This window comes from Micromys minutus (assembly GCF_963924665.1).
Source record: "Micromys minutus genome assembly, chromosome: X".
Taxonomy (NCBI): Eukaryota; Metazoa; Chordata; class Mammalia; order Rodentia; family Muridae; genus Micromys; species Micromys minutus.
The window spans coordinates 34,576,233-34,588,729 of NC_137970.1; the positions used below are offsets into that span (position 1 = coordinate 34,576,233).

Genomic DNA, 12,497 nt, shown 5'->3' on the forward strand with positions numbered 1-12,497 from the left:
ATGTGGGAAAGACTTAGCTAGCTCAGGGGTCTCTGTGAGTAGGCCAGACTACTGGGTTCTCAGACCCTTGGACACCAACGCACTATTGAGACTCTCTGAAGAGCTGAGAACAAAGTCTGGGCCTGCTGGCTGGGTCTAGCCCAGGGCCTGGCAGGGAGGGATTGGGGGAGCTCCAGATGGTTCCTTAGGGAGAGTCCTTGATTTGAGGCATGGGAGACAAGACAGAAGCCCAGAAGGCCAGGAGAATAAATAAAGATATGCAGTTGCTGGAAGTGGGGAGCAGGGTCACTTCTCGAGAATCCCAGAGACTTGGGGTGTGAGATGCATCCAAGATCCAATGTGGATGACCTTAGAAATGCCCAACAATGGGGAAATGGAACCAAAAGAGACTACCTCCAGTAGTTCAACAGGGCTCTCAGTGGACGGATTGGGCTACCAACCCACTTTCAAAATTTTTGACTCAGAATTGTTTCAGTCTAAAAGAAATGCAGGGACAAAACTGGAGCAGAGACCGAAGGAAAGATCACCCAGTGACCCACCCTACTTGGGATCTGTCCCATGGCATGCACCGAACACTGACATTATTATTGATGCTATGTTGTGCTTGCAGAAAGGAACCTATCATGGCTGCCTGAGAAGCCAACCACTGGACTGAGGACAGGGATCACTATGGAAGTGTTAGAGGAAGTACTGAATGCACTGAAGGGCAACCCCATAGGAAGACCAAAAATGTCAACTAAGCTGGACCTATGGGAGCTCCCAGAGACTAACCAACTAAATAGCATACATGGGCTGGTCCAAGGTTCCTGGCACATATATAGCAGAGGACTGCTTTATCTGGCCTCAGTAGGAGAAGATGAGCCCAATCCTGTAGAGACTTGACGCCCCAGAAAAGGGGAATGCCCAGGGCCAGGCATCCTCTCAGAGGCAAAAAGGAGGGGGCATAGAAAGAAAGAAGAATTCGGGGGGGGGGGAGTCATAACTGGGAGGGGGCAACATTTTTATCTCAATAAATAAAATAATTTTTAAAATGATTCCTGATTACACATTTTACTTTACTGACTTGTCATTTAGAAGGGAGATTTTGGCTATGGGAAAAACTTAGGTCCATTCAATTCACTAGCACATGTTCAAGTGGCCATTCTCAATTAAATCCTCAGTTCAAATTCTTTTGCAAAGATCAAACTGGTGAAAAAAGTCCAAGCTCTACCTCAACCATCCAAAATCACTTTGAGATTGAGGTAGTGGCAATCAGATGGGCAAAGAGGACTGCAAATTGCCAGTGTCTGAAATGAACACTTGAATGAAAGGAGCTCTTTACACCACATGAGATCCACAGGAAGGGTGGGTGAGCACCTGCAGCGACTTAGAGGATTCTAAATAAAGGAGAAGGCAGGGGAATCAGCGCTGCTGCTATTCTGGCAAGAGTGGAGCAGGTACATGATCTGGAGGAGTGCAGGAAGCTGGCTTGGAAGAAAATTTCAGTGTGAATAAGGCAACATGCAAGAGAAGAATAAGGGGGTAAGGTTCTGTATGGTAGGAAAGGGCCAGTACAGGAAATGGGTGTGGTGTTCAAGGTGAAAACAAGTCTCAAGGATCACTGAGAATGAGTTGAGAAGTTCCCAGGTTAAGGCTAATGAACCTCAGTTTGATTTTCATATCCAGCTATCTTCCGAAGTAATATTATTCATACTTTGACCACAGGATTTTCAGCACACTTTCAGTAATGCTTTCAGAATTTCACACAATGTATGTTGAAGTCTTCCTCCTAGCTGCTTCCAAATCGACCCACAACTCTTTACAAATCCACCCATAGCTCGATACCCTCTCCAGCTTTGTGTCCTCCCTTTAAAAGTAACCCATCAAGTCCAGTATGTTCTTAGAAGTGAGGTCATACACTTGAACAAGGTCCATCAACCAGGGGACCACACCCTCAAAGAGTGACTCTCCCTCCTCTAATATCCGACAATTGTTCATAGTAACTTAGATGGGGTAGAGACTGGTAAACCCCTTTCACTTCCATGATAGAACAATGATTGGCTTATTCAGGCTAGCCACAGTTTTTTTTTTTTTTAATGTATATTTAAGGGATAGATGATTCAGCCAGTAAAGATGCTTACTGCACAAGCTCAGTGATCTGAGTTTAATTCTCTGAACTCTTGTAAAGGTGAAAAGAGAAAACTAACTCCACAAAGCTGTTCTGTGACTTACACATGCACATACACCACTGTGTGTCTGCCACCTTTGAAAAAGAATTTTAACAATATTTACTTTTATTGTTTAATAAACATTGTGTAGTGAAAATGAGTTAATACACAAGAGCTGCATGAGGTTGGGAAAAACGAAGCGGTGTGCCTCTAAGAATCATAAACACAATTTTGGTCTTAACCCTCTCAGTGCCCAGCCACATGAACTTGAAAATATGTTCATTTTGCATTTGCCTAAAGACTATTGCAAACTGCATCTTGTAGGATTGTTGAGTCATGTGTATGTGTATGTGTGTGTGTGTGTGTGTGTGTGTGTGTGTGTGTATAATATATATATATATATATATATGGCACCTGGCAAAATGACTTACAAACATTTGGCCTTTGGTAAAACAGCTCTTGTTATTATGATTACATTCCCATGTTAGAACAGGTTATTCTTATCTCTATGAAGGTTTTTATTTTATGCAGAAGTGAGACCAAAACCAAAAATTTTAACTCAACTATAATGCTAATAAACATATAATACTACAACTTTCTCAAGAAATATATATTATTCAACATGAAGTCAGGAATTTTACCAAAATTCATCTCAAAATCTGTGGTCTCTGCATCAAAGACCAGTATTCCCCTCTATTCCTGATGCTTTACCTAAAAAAAATAAAAATAAATAAATAAATAAATAAATAAATAAATAAATTGTGTTTTTACTATTACAAAATTTAGTCCAACTGGGGAGATTTGATTAATTAATGGAATAGGGTATCGGCTGCTCCCTCAATTCAGATCAAGGACTAGTGGCCCAGTAGCCACCAGTATTTCTCAAGAGTTTATCCTCAGTGGCTACTTCTCCAAACTCTGAATATATGCATGAAATACTAACTTCTACACTACATTCAACTATGCTAAGACAGAGAAGCAGAGCTTTTATTCCTACTCCATGCAGAGAATTTCTCTGCTCTATAATTTTACCAATCAAGGACAGCTTGCAATTTCAGGTTTAGTTTTTCAACTGTGAGGCTAACCTCATGAGAATCTGGCACCTGCTCATGATTATGCTAGCATTATGTAAACTACAGTTTATTTAAATAACCTCTATAAGTTCCACACCTTGATTGGGTGGCATAGTAGGTCTGGCCCTGGTGGTGTGGGTGTGGCCCCTGAGGGCAGAAGAGCTGACCCTGCCTCTTGCCATCTGCAGCACTGGGTGAGCTAGCCTGAGGTATGCTAGAGCTTCCCTGGTGGTGCAAGTGCAGGAGAGCTGACCAACTCAGTTGCCACCTGGGCCCAGATCCAGGGATTTGACTTAGCCCACCCCAGCATCTAACCCATCTGTGAATTGGTGGAGTGAGTGAAGGGGCCCATCCTGCAGTTCCAAAGATCACCCAATGCACAGGGCAGGTTCAGCTCTCCCACCCTCATGCCCTTGAGCACCACCAGCTCCCCTACACCCACACCACCAAATCCAAAGTGTGTGAAGTGGCTCTTCCTATAGGATATCCATGGAATAACTGAGAGGAATCCTGGTGAAGATTCAGTTTTGAGGGTGTAGCAGAAGCCAGGGGTCTCAAACGAGGCCAATGATTCATTGCAATGAATATTTTCAAGTAAATATGTGTGGACAAAAGTATATACTATGGGGCACACTGTGACATGACAAGGCATTTTTTATGCTTTGTTTTATTTCTATTTTTTTTTTCTACAAGAGCAGAAGGCAGACATAATCATCAGAGAGGCTTCCTCTGGCAGCTGATGGGAACAGATAAAAGATCCAAGGCCAAACATTAGATGGAGCTCAGGGAACCCAGAGTAAGATGGGGAAGAAGGATTATAGGAGCCAGGGACGGGGAAGTCAAGGATACCAGGAAAACATAGCCCACAGAATCAACTAAGCATGGCTCACAGGGGCTCACAGAAACTTAAAAGGCAACCTTGGGGCATTCATGGGTCTGTGTTAGGCCCTCTGCGTACATACAAGGTAAAAATTCCCATGTTTAGCTTGGGGATTTTGTTGGATCCCTAACAGAATGGGAATGTCTCTGACTCTTGCCTGCTGGTAAGACCTTTTTTAATTTTTTTTCCTACTCCTGAGTTTGCTTTGCCTAGCATGTGTATAAGGGTTTGTATCCAGTCCTTTTACATCATGTTAAGCCTCATTGGGTTATCCCTGAGAGGCCTGCTCTTTTCTGAAGGGAAATGAAGGAGCAGTGGATGTGAGGCAGAGGGAAGGTGGGGGGGGTTGGAAGGAGGGGCTGGAGTAGAATCTGCAAGTAGGATTATTATATGAGAATAAAAATCAGAAATAAAATGACCTTCAATCGAATAACTTGTAATGTCGCAAACCCCAAAGTACCTTATCTTGAAGAGGTATACTTTACCTCCTCTCATCTAGACCTTCCTTGCCACCGTTTTGATTTTGTTCTATGTGAGTGCACCACACCATTATATATAATTCCTCTTAAACTCTAAAACCTATGGATAGGATATGGGGTCTTTTAAAAATTTCACTTCTAGCAGAATCACCCAGGAGCAGATAACCCAGTAATGAGAACAAATTATCCAGTGAGCAAAGAATGACATTTTTTTTTCTTTTTGTATTCAGCTAACGACTACTGAGCACATTTCTTCAAACTTTACCCAAAAGTGAAATAAAAACAAACGTGAATAAGAGAAGATGGCAGTTCACACATTTTGCTTTGTTTTCCACTATTTTAAGAAACAAATTACAGTCTCACATGTTTCAAAGCAAAACTCCATTGCAGAGTAATGGTTACTTGCTTATCAACTTAAAAGATTTGAGGGTTTTTACAATGCAATACAGAATATCAAAATTCTTACACTTAAAATCTTACAGCAACAAATAGTATGATATAAGTAATTTAGACCTATGAGTTCTGAACCTATGTAAGGATTCCAAGAAAAAAGAAACACTTAAAAATACTAAGGCATAACTAAAGCACAGTAAGATGTGTATTATGAACTATCAGCCTCTTGCGACTTTTAAGGTGGGAAACCCTGTCCCAAACCTTAAGATATATCTACCTCTCATCTCTCTAGGAGCAAGAGTTATGAGGTAAAACTTTAGACATTGCCTTATCTTTGCCAAAGGAGTCAACAAGTGGGACTTTAGACTCTGCCTTAACTTTGCAAGAGTCAACAGGTTTGACTTTAGACTCGGCCTTATTTTTGTAAGAGTCAACAGGTTTGACTTTAGATTCTGCCTTATTTTTGCAAGAGTCAACAGGTTTGACGTTAGACTCGGCCTTATTATTGCAAGAGTCAACAGGTTTGACTTTAGACTCAGCCTTATCTTTGTAAGAGTTAACAGGTTTGACTTTAGACTCGGCCTTATTATTGCAAGAGTCAACAGGTTTGACTTTAGACTCAGCCTTATCTTTGTAAGAATTAGCAGGTTTGACTTTAGACTCGGCCTTGTTATTGCAAGAGTCAACAGGTTTCACTTTAGACTCAGCCTTATCTTTGTAAGAGTTAACAGGTTTGACTTTAGACTCGGCCTTATTATTGCAAGAGTCAACAGGTTTCACTTTAGACTCAGCCTTATCTTTGTAAGAGTTAACAGGTTTGACTTTAGACTCTGCCTTGTTATTGCAAGAGTCAACAGGTTTCACTTTAGACTCAGCCTTATCTTTGTAAGAGTTAACAGGTTTGACTTTAGACTCGGCCTTATTTTTGCAAGAGTCAACAGGTTTGACTTTAGACTCTGCCTTATCTTTGTAAGAGTTAACAGGTTTGACTTTAGACTCGGCCTTGTTATTGCAAGAGTCAACAGGTTTGACTTTAGACTCAGCCTTATCTTTGTAAGAGTTAACAGGTTTGACTTTAGACTCGGCCTTATTATTGCAAGAGTCAACAGGTTTCACTTTAGACTCAGCCTTATCTTTGTAAGAGTTAACAGGTTTGACTTTAGACTCGGCCTTGTTATTGCAAGAGTCAACAGGTTTGACTTTAGACTCAGCCTTATCTTTGTAAGAGTTAACAGGTTTGACTTTAGACTCGGCCTTATTTTTGCAAGAGTCAACAGGTTTGACTTTAGACTCAGCCTTGTCTTTGTAAGAGTCAACAGGTTTGACTTTAGATTCTGCCTTGTCTTTGTAAGAGTCAACAGGTTTGACTTTAGACTTTGCTTTATCTTTGGCACTAGTGCCAAGACTGCCTACAGCTTCAGCTTGGGATCTCTCTTCCTGATCTCTCAAAGCTTCTTCATAATGAGTTGGAAAGGCCTGAGGAATGGTCTCATTGACCTTGGCTAAAAACTCCAGGACTTTCATCTTGGTGGTTTCAGCATAGGCTCGGGGACCCCAAAGGAACTCAAAGGATGGAGGATTACTGTTAGCCTCCTTTTGGTATACCAGATACTTTTCCTTAACCAAATCTTTGGTGATGAGCTTCCGAGGCTCCCCAAAGATTATGTGCACCTTCCCATCATAAATTCCCAAAATATTAAGGAATTCCCAGATCTCTACCTCAGAGGCACGGTTGCCATTTAAGAAGATAACACCCAGCAGAGGCATCAAAAGCCCGTTCTGAGGAAATGGCACTCTAGTGGTCAGAGTGCCGCCAATGCTGGGATCTAACTTGCTGACAAGGGTGTAGTAGCTACCATTGGGCTTAGTTTCCTTCACCTCAAGACCAAAAACTAACTGAATGCGCTCAGAGGCTTTCTTGAGGATTTCAGGCAACTGTTCCTTGAACCTTCTGTTGATAACTTTCAGCATTTCTCCCTTATTTGCTGGCTGTTTCATTTTGTACTTGCAGAGCAGATACTGCATCAGGAACCCTGTCTTTCTTGTTAAAAGATCATTCTGTGGGTTCTCACTAAAGCTTGGGACCCTAGTGCAACTAGTACTTTCCTCCCTCGGGCCTTTGGTAATTTTACGAGACCTTCTACAGGCAACACCTTTACCAGCAGTGGTGGTAGGTGCCTGACCCTGGGATTTAGACTTCAGAGGGAAGCGAGCAGTAGAGCTGCTTGCAACATCTCCAGAATCACGATGAAAGCAGGATGGTGACTCTTCTTTCTCTGCTGCCTTGCCTTTAGCATCCTTGAGCCTCCTGGCCTCATCTTGGACCTGGCGACGTTTCTCACGAGCACGAGCCTTACTCTTATGTCCCCTGGGCATGATGGCTGTGGATAGAGACAGAAGATAAGAGTGTGGCCTGGAAATAAAGTACTTTGGGGACCTGGAAGGACAATGAGATCTTGTAAGTATTTTCAGGAGGATCCTAACAGTTTTGCTTTTAACAACCTGCCTATATTATACAGGTCCCTGTACCAGCATATAAACACTAGTCTAGGACTCATTGTGGGTTGTCATAATTAGCCTCAGACTAAGGCTTCCATTTTTCTGTTAGACTTGAGGACAAACTAAGGGAACTTCTGTGTTTGAAGCTTTCTGGGTTGACATAAAAAGGGATTCTGTGGGACCTCTCCCGATATGGGGTGTGAGTACCCTGAATTCTTCATGAGTACCCGGAAATCTTCCCTACTTACCTGATGCATTTAAAATGTAAAATGTTTTTACCTCCCCCATAACTCTGTGACAAAAGATAACATGAGCTGCATCCAGCCTTCTATACCCTCTATGGGAATCTACTGTTAGGAGGTCATGAGTCTCTTTAGCTCTCATTCAGCCAAGGTATAAGCTGATTCCTTAGCCCATTTGATTCCTCTAGCCTTATTACAGAGCCTTCATTTTTATGACTCTCCAGGGATGGATATAAGAGAGCAATGTATTTCATGAATTCTACTTGGAGGTTTCTAATCTACAGAGGGAAAGGACCTTACTTTCTTATTAGATACTTCTCTTAGTCTTACCTTAGTTTCCTCCTTGTCTTACTTACTGATTACCTACTCATACTAAAGGCCCTCATGTTTCTGAGATACCAAAAAAAAAAAAAAAAAAAAAAAAAAACCTCTTAGCAGGCCTGCTGTCTTGTCAGCTTGCTGTAGTCTCCCAGGGCTGACTGATTAATCTATATGTTGAGTGGATCCTACAGTTGTCAGACTCCTTTCCCTGGCTCCTGGAACGAACTGTGAATTATCTACCTGTTAAACTTAGGTCGCCCATTCACCTTCCTTACAGGCTTTAGAGAAGAAAATGAGACCTATGTTACCATGTCTACATCTTACAAGTAGGCATATGAATTTATGTGGCAGAGGTGCCTTTTCACACCTATACCAAAGTAATTCTTGTTAGGAATAATAATGCTGAATGGGTACTCTCCAATTAAATCTATTATTAATGTCTCTGAGACCCTCCCTGAATAAAATTAGGAGGTATCCAAACCTGAGCATGCTAACCCTGGATTCTCAAGGCTGAACCTGCAAAATGTGTCCCTGAGACTCTAGCTGGCAGCTGAGCCACTATAAATCTCGCCATTATATATTGAAAAGAGAAGAGGCCGGTCTGGGAGATGGCTCAGTGGGTAAGCCTAATAACCCAAATTTGATCCCTGGAACCCACATGGTAGAAAAAGCAAACAACTCCTGATAGTTGTCCTATCATCCCCACACTCACATACCAACACATAAACACACACACACACACACACACACACACACAAATGTAAAGTAAATATATAGATTACTGCAAATGGGCCAGTGAGATGGCTCTGCCTGATAACCTAAGTTTTGTTCCTGGTACTCATATGTGCACTGTAAAACAAGTATGTAAACATACATACACACACACACACACACACACACACACTCCACACACAAATAAATGAAAAACTATATATTTTGAAATTAAGTATTGAAAAGACTCCCATTTCCACACTCAGGCACTTTCCTCTAACTTCACCTTTTGGGAATTCTGCTCTCTGCTCTCTAACATGCTGGGAGCAGGAATGGGACTCTTAGATCTAACTGTTGAAATCCAGCTCTCAAGCTCTACATAGAACTAGTAAGATTTAGGAATCCCCTCCAGTGAAGTAAGTTTCCAATGTTAAAACCCAAGCCATACTTCCCTCTAATGACTCATCTTAAGTATGCACCACATATACCTTACTTAAGATTCCCAAACCTAACAATAGGGGCCTTTGGCTATCAGCCTACCCCATGGCACTTTTAGACTGCTTCTGCCTGGCTATAGCAGCTCAGTCTGTTAATCTCAGCCCCCTGGATGCAGAGGCAAGATGATCTCTGTGGGCTAAAGGTTCCAGGCCAGCCAGAGCTACAAACTAAACTAAACTAAAATTCAATAAACAAAAGCAAAAAAAAAAAAAAAACAAAAAAAAAACAAACAAACAAAACATCTTTTTGAACCCTCACACAAACAAAAGTATTAAAGAAACATAACAAAGGCCTATTCAGCGGCCCCTCCCCCTCTGGTATCAGAGTATTTTTTTTTTTCTTTAAAAAAAATAAGTATTTACCTTGGGGGTCTCAAGAAGATTGCGTGCGCTGGTCCACTCGTGCGTAAGTCGGAGAACAGAGTCGGTTTTCTCCTTCCACCCTGCGTGCCTAGGAGATGAATCCTCGGGCCTACACGGAAGAGCATGGAAAAGCTGCTGAGCTGTGTGGCCTGTCTGGTCTTTCCTGGCCACGCAGGAGTCGAGGGTTGGAAAGGAATGAACTCCGGGGTGTGGGGGTTGTGGAAGGCAAGCCGTAGGGGTCCGGGGATGTGGGGAGGTGGAGGGCAAGGGGCCGTGGGGAGACGCGTGGGTGTATGGTGGTATGAGTGACCTGGGGAGACTAGAGATCATGTGAGATGCAGGGGTGTGTGGGGGTGGAGGTAGTGGGGACCTCTCTACTCTCTGAGACCTTATGACTGGGAAATACTGGAAATAATGCTCCTTTTCAGTCCAGTTCAGCTCACGCCCGGGCCTCCCCAGGGTGACTGCTGTGACCAGGGCTCTAAAGTAGCGTTTTCAGACGATGGTTAAGGAAAAAGGATAAAGGAAGACAGACAAACCAAAAAGAGTTGGGAAAGAACATTTTCTGGGGTCTATTCTCTCACGGGTGATGAGTTAGTCGCCCCAGGGACCTTACCTTGATTCCTGAGATAAATTCCACCTCTGCAGACCAAGCAGTGTGCGGCCGGCGATGGCGGCGGCGGCAGCAACAACAGCACAAGCTTCTCTTCCCCTCGTGCGGTCTCGTGCAGTCTGCCCGAGATCCTCACTTTCGCTTTCCCAAACGGAAATGAGAAAAAACTATATCCGGTGTTGTTTGCCTGGGGTCTCTAAGAACTAATCGCAGGGGTGCGGTGCTCAGGGACCACACTGCTTCAGAATCGGCATTCTGCGAGCATTGCTTGGCAGACAGAAGAGCTTGAATTTTATTCACCTAAGTCTCTCAACATCCAAACCAAGCCCAAATAAATCTTCCACAGTCTTCCACGGCCCCCACAAAAAGCAATGAACACAACCCTCAAAAAACGCCCTCTTCAGGAACTCATGGGCATAGCAGCAGGAGAAAGACTGAACTCCGTTTGGGGAACAGATCTGAAAACGACCTATATAGATCGTCTCTCGTATTCAGATTTTCTCTAAAATTCTTCCTTGGTATAATTAGGACCCTACATACTATAAATCACTATTTTTCTTTTGGAGATATTTCAGGCCGACATAGGATTACCGTGCTCTAGTAATTAAGTATGGAAAATTGAAAAACAAATGGGGATTTGTCATGTGACTCACCCCCCCCACACACACATACACAATTTTGTTTTTGCACAATTTCATAACGCATAAAGGCATCATATTCTTATTAAGTGCTAGGATTTCTCTCCTAGTAAAATCCCATCATTAATGTAATGATGGGCCGTTTCCATCATTACACTGTGACATCACTTCCGTGCAATTTTCTAGGAAGAAATCAGCTTAATTTATCGTTCTACCCAGGACTTTTTAGGGTATACCGAACTGAAAATTTTGTAGTATTTACCTGAGGGAGCCTTTTTCGAACGCACACTACACACAGTCATGCTGACCAGGACGAACGGCCTGTTTTGAGGCTTCTCTGCCTTCCATATTAATATTGTTTTTCCTTAAGAGCTCTAAGTTAAAAGTGAGAATGATTCGGAGCCCGTTTTTTCACTTCAAAAATGGATAACAAAGACACAACACTGTAGGATCTCACAGTGTCCCATGTGTCTTTCTAATAGTCCTCATTTATGCTTGTCTAATTTTAAATATTTATTTGCAGAATAGTTTCTTTTCTAATTAATTGTTTTATTTATTTTCATCCCAAATGTTGCTCCCTCTCCAGTCCCCTTCCCTGAATTATTCACAACATCCCTCTCTTCCTCTCCTCTGAGAACGTGATCCCCCCACCTTAAGCGTCTACCTTCCCCAGGCCATCAACTCTCTTCGAGATTAGATGCATCCTCTCCCGCTGGGACCAAACAGGGCATTCCTCTGCTGCATAAGTACCAGAGTTCTCAGATCAGACAGTGTATGCCCTTTCTTTGGTTGGTGGCTAAGACTCTGAGAATTCCCAGAAGTCCAGGTTAGTTGACATTGTTCTTCCTATGGGGTTGTAAACCCTTTTAGCTCCTTCTATCCTTCTCCTAACTCTTCCATAGGGGTCCCCAACTTCAGTCCATTAGTTGGCTGTGAGTAACTGCATCTGTCTCAGTCAGCTGCAGGTAGATCCTCTCAAAACAAAGCTATGCTAGGCTCCTATCTACAAGCACAACATAGCATCAGCAATGGCATGAGGGTTTGATGCCCACCCATGAGATGAATTCCAAGTTGGTGGTCAGTCCTTCCTTTGGTATCTGCTCCATTTTTGTCACTGCATGTCGTTTAGACAGGAGCAATTCTGGGTCCAAATATTTGAAGATGGGTTACTGTCACCATCCCTCCACTGAGGCCAAAACTGTACAGTAGAAAAGAAAGCATCTTCAATAAATGATGCTGGTCTAACTGGCAGTCTTCATGTAGAAGAATGCAAACTGATCCATATTTATCATCCTACACAAAACTCAAGTACGAGTGGACCAAGGACCTCAAAATCAAATCAGAAACATTGAATCTACTAGAAAAGAAAGTGGGAAATAGCCTCAAAAGCATTAGCACAGGGGAAATTTTCCTAAAAAGAACAACAATGCTAAGACTTTAAGATCAACAATTAATAAATGGGACCTCTTGAAACTGAAAAGCTTCTTTAAGATAAAGGACAGTGGCAACAGGACAAAATGGCAAGCTTACATATGATGAAAAGATTTTTACTTACTCTATATCTCAATAGAGGGCTGATATCCAAAATATATAAAGAACCCAAGATGATAGACTTAAAAAAAACAAATAACATAATTAAAC

General features: G+C 42.3%; 1 protein-coding gene across 1 annotated transcript; it reads right to left on the minus strand.

Annotated features, from left to right (window-relative positions):
* Positions 1-5,260: 5,260 nt before the first annotated feature.
* On the minus strand, positions 5,261-7,348 carry LOC308414864 (melanoma-associated antigen B4-like; the record flags this gene model as incomplete). The annotated part of the gene is made up of 2 exons (XM_080910063.1): positions 5,261-5,338; positions 5,753-7,348. The coding sequence occupies 2 exons, from the start codon at positions 7,346-7,348 to the stop codon at positions 5,261-5,263; spliced, it is 1,674 nt and encodes a 557-aa protein (XP_080766189.1).
* Positions 7,349-12,497: the final 5,149 nt, after the last annotated feature.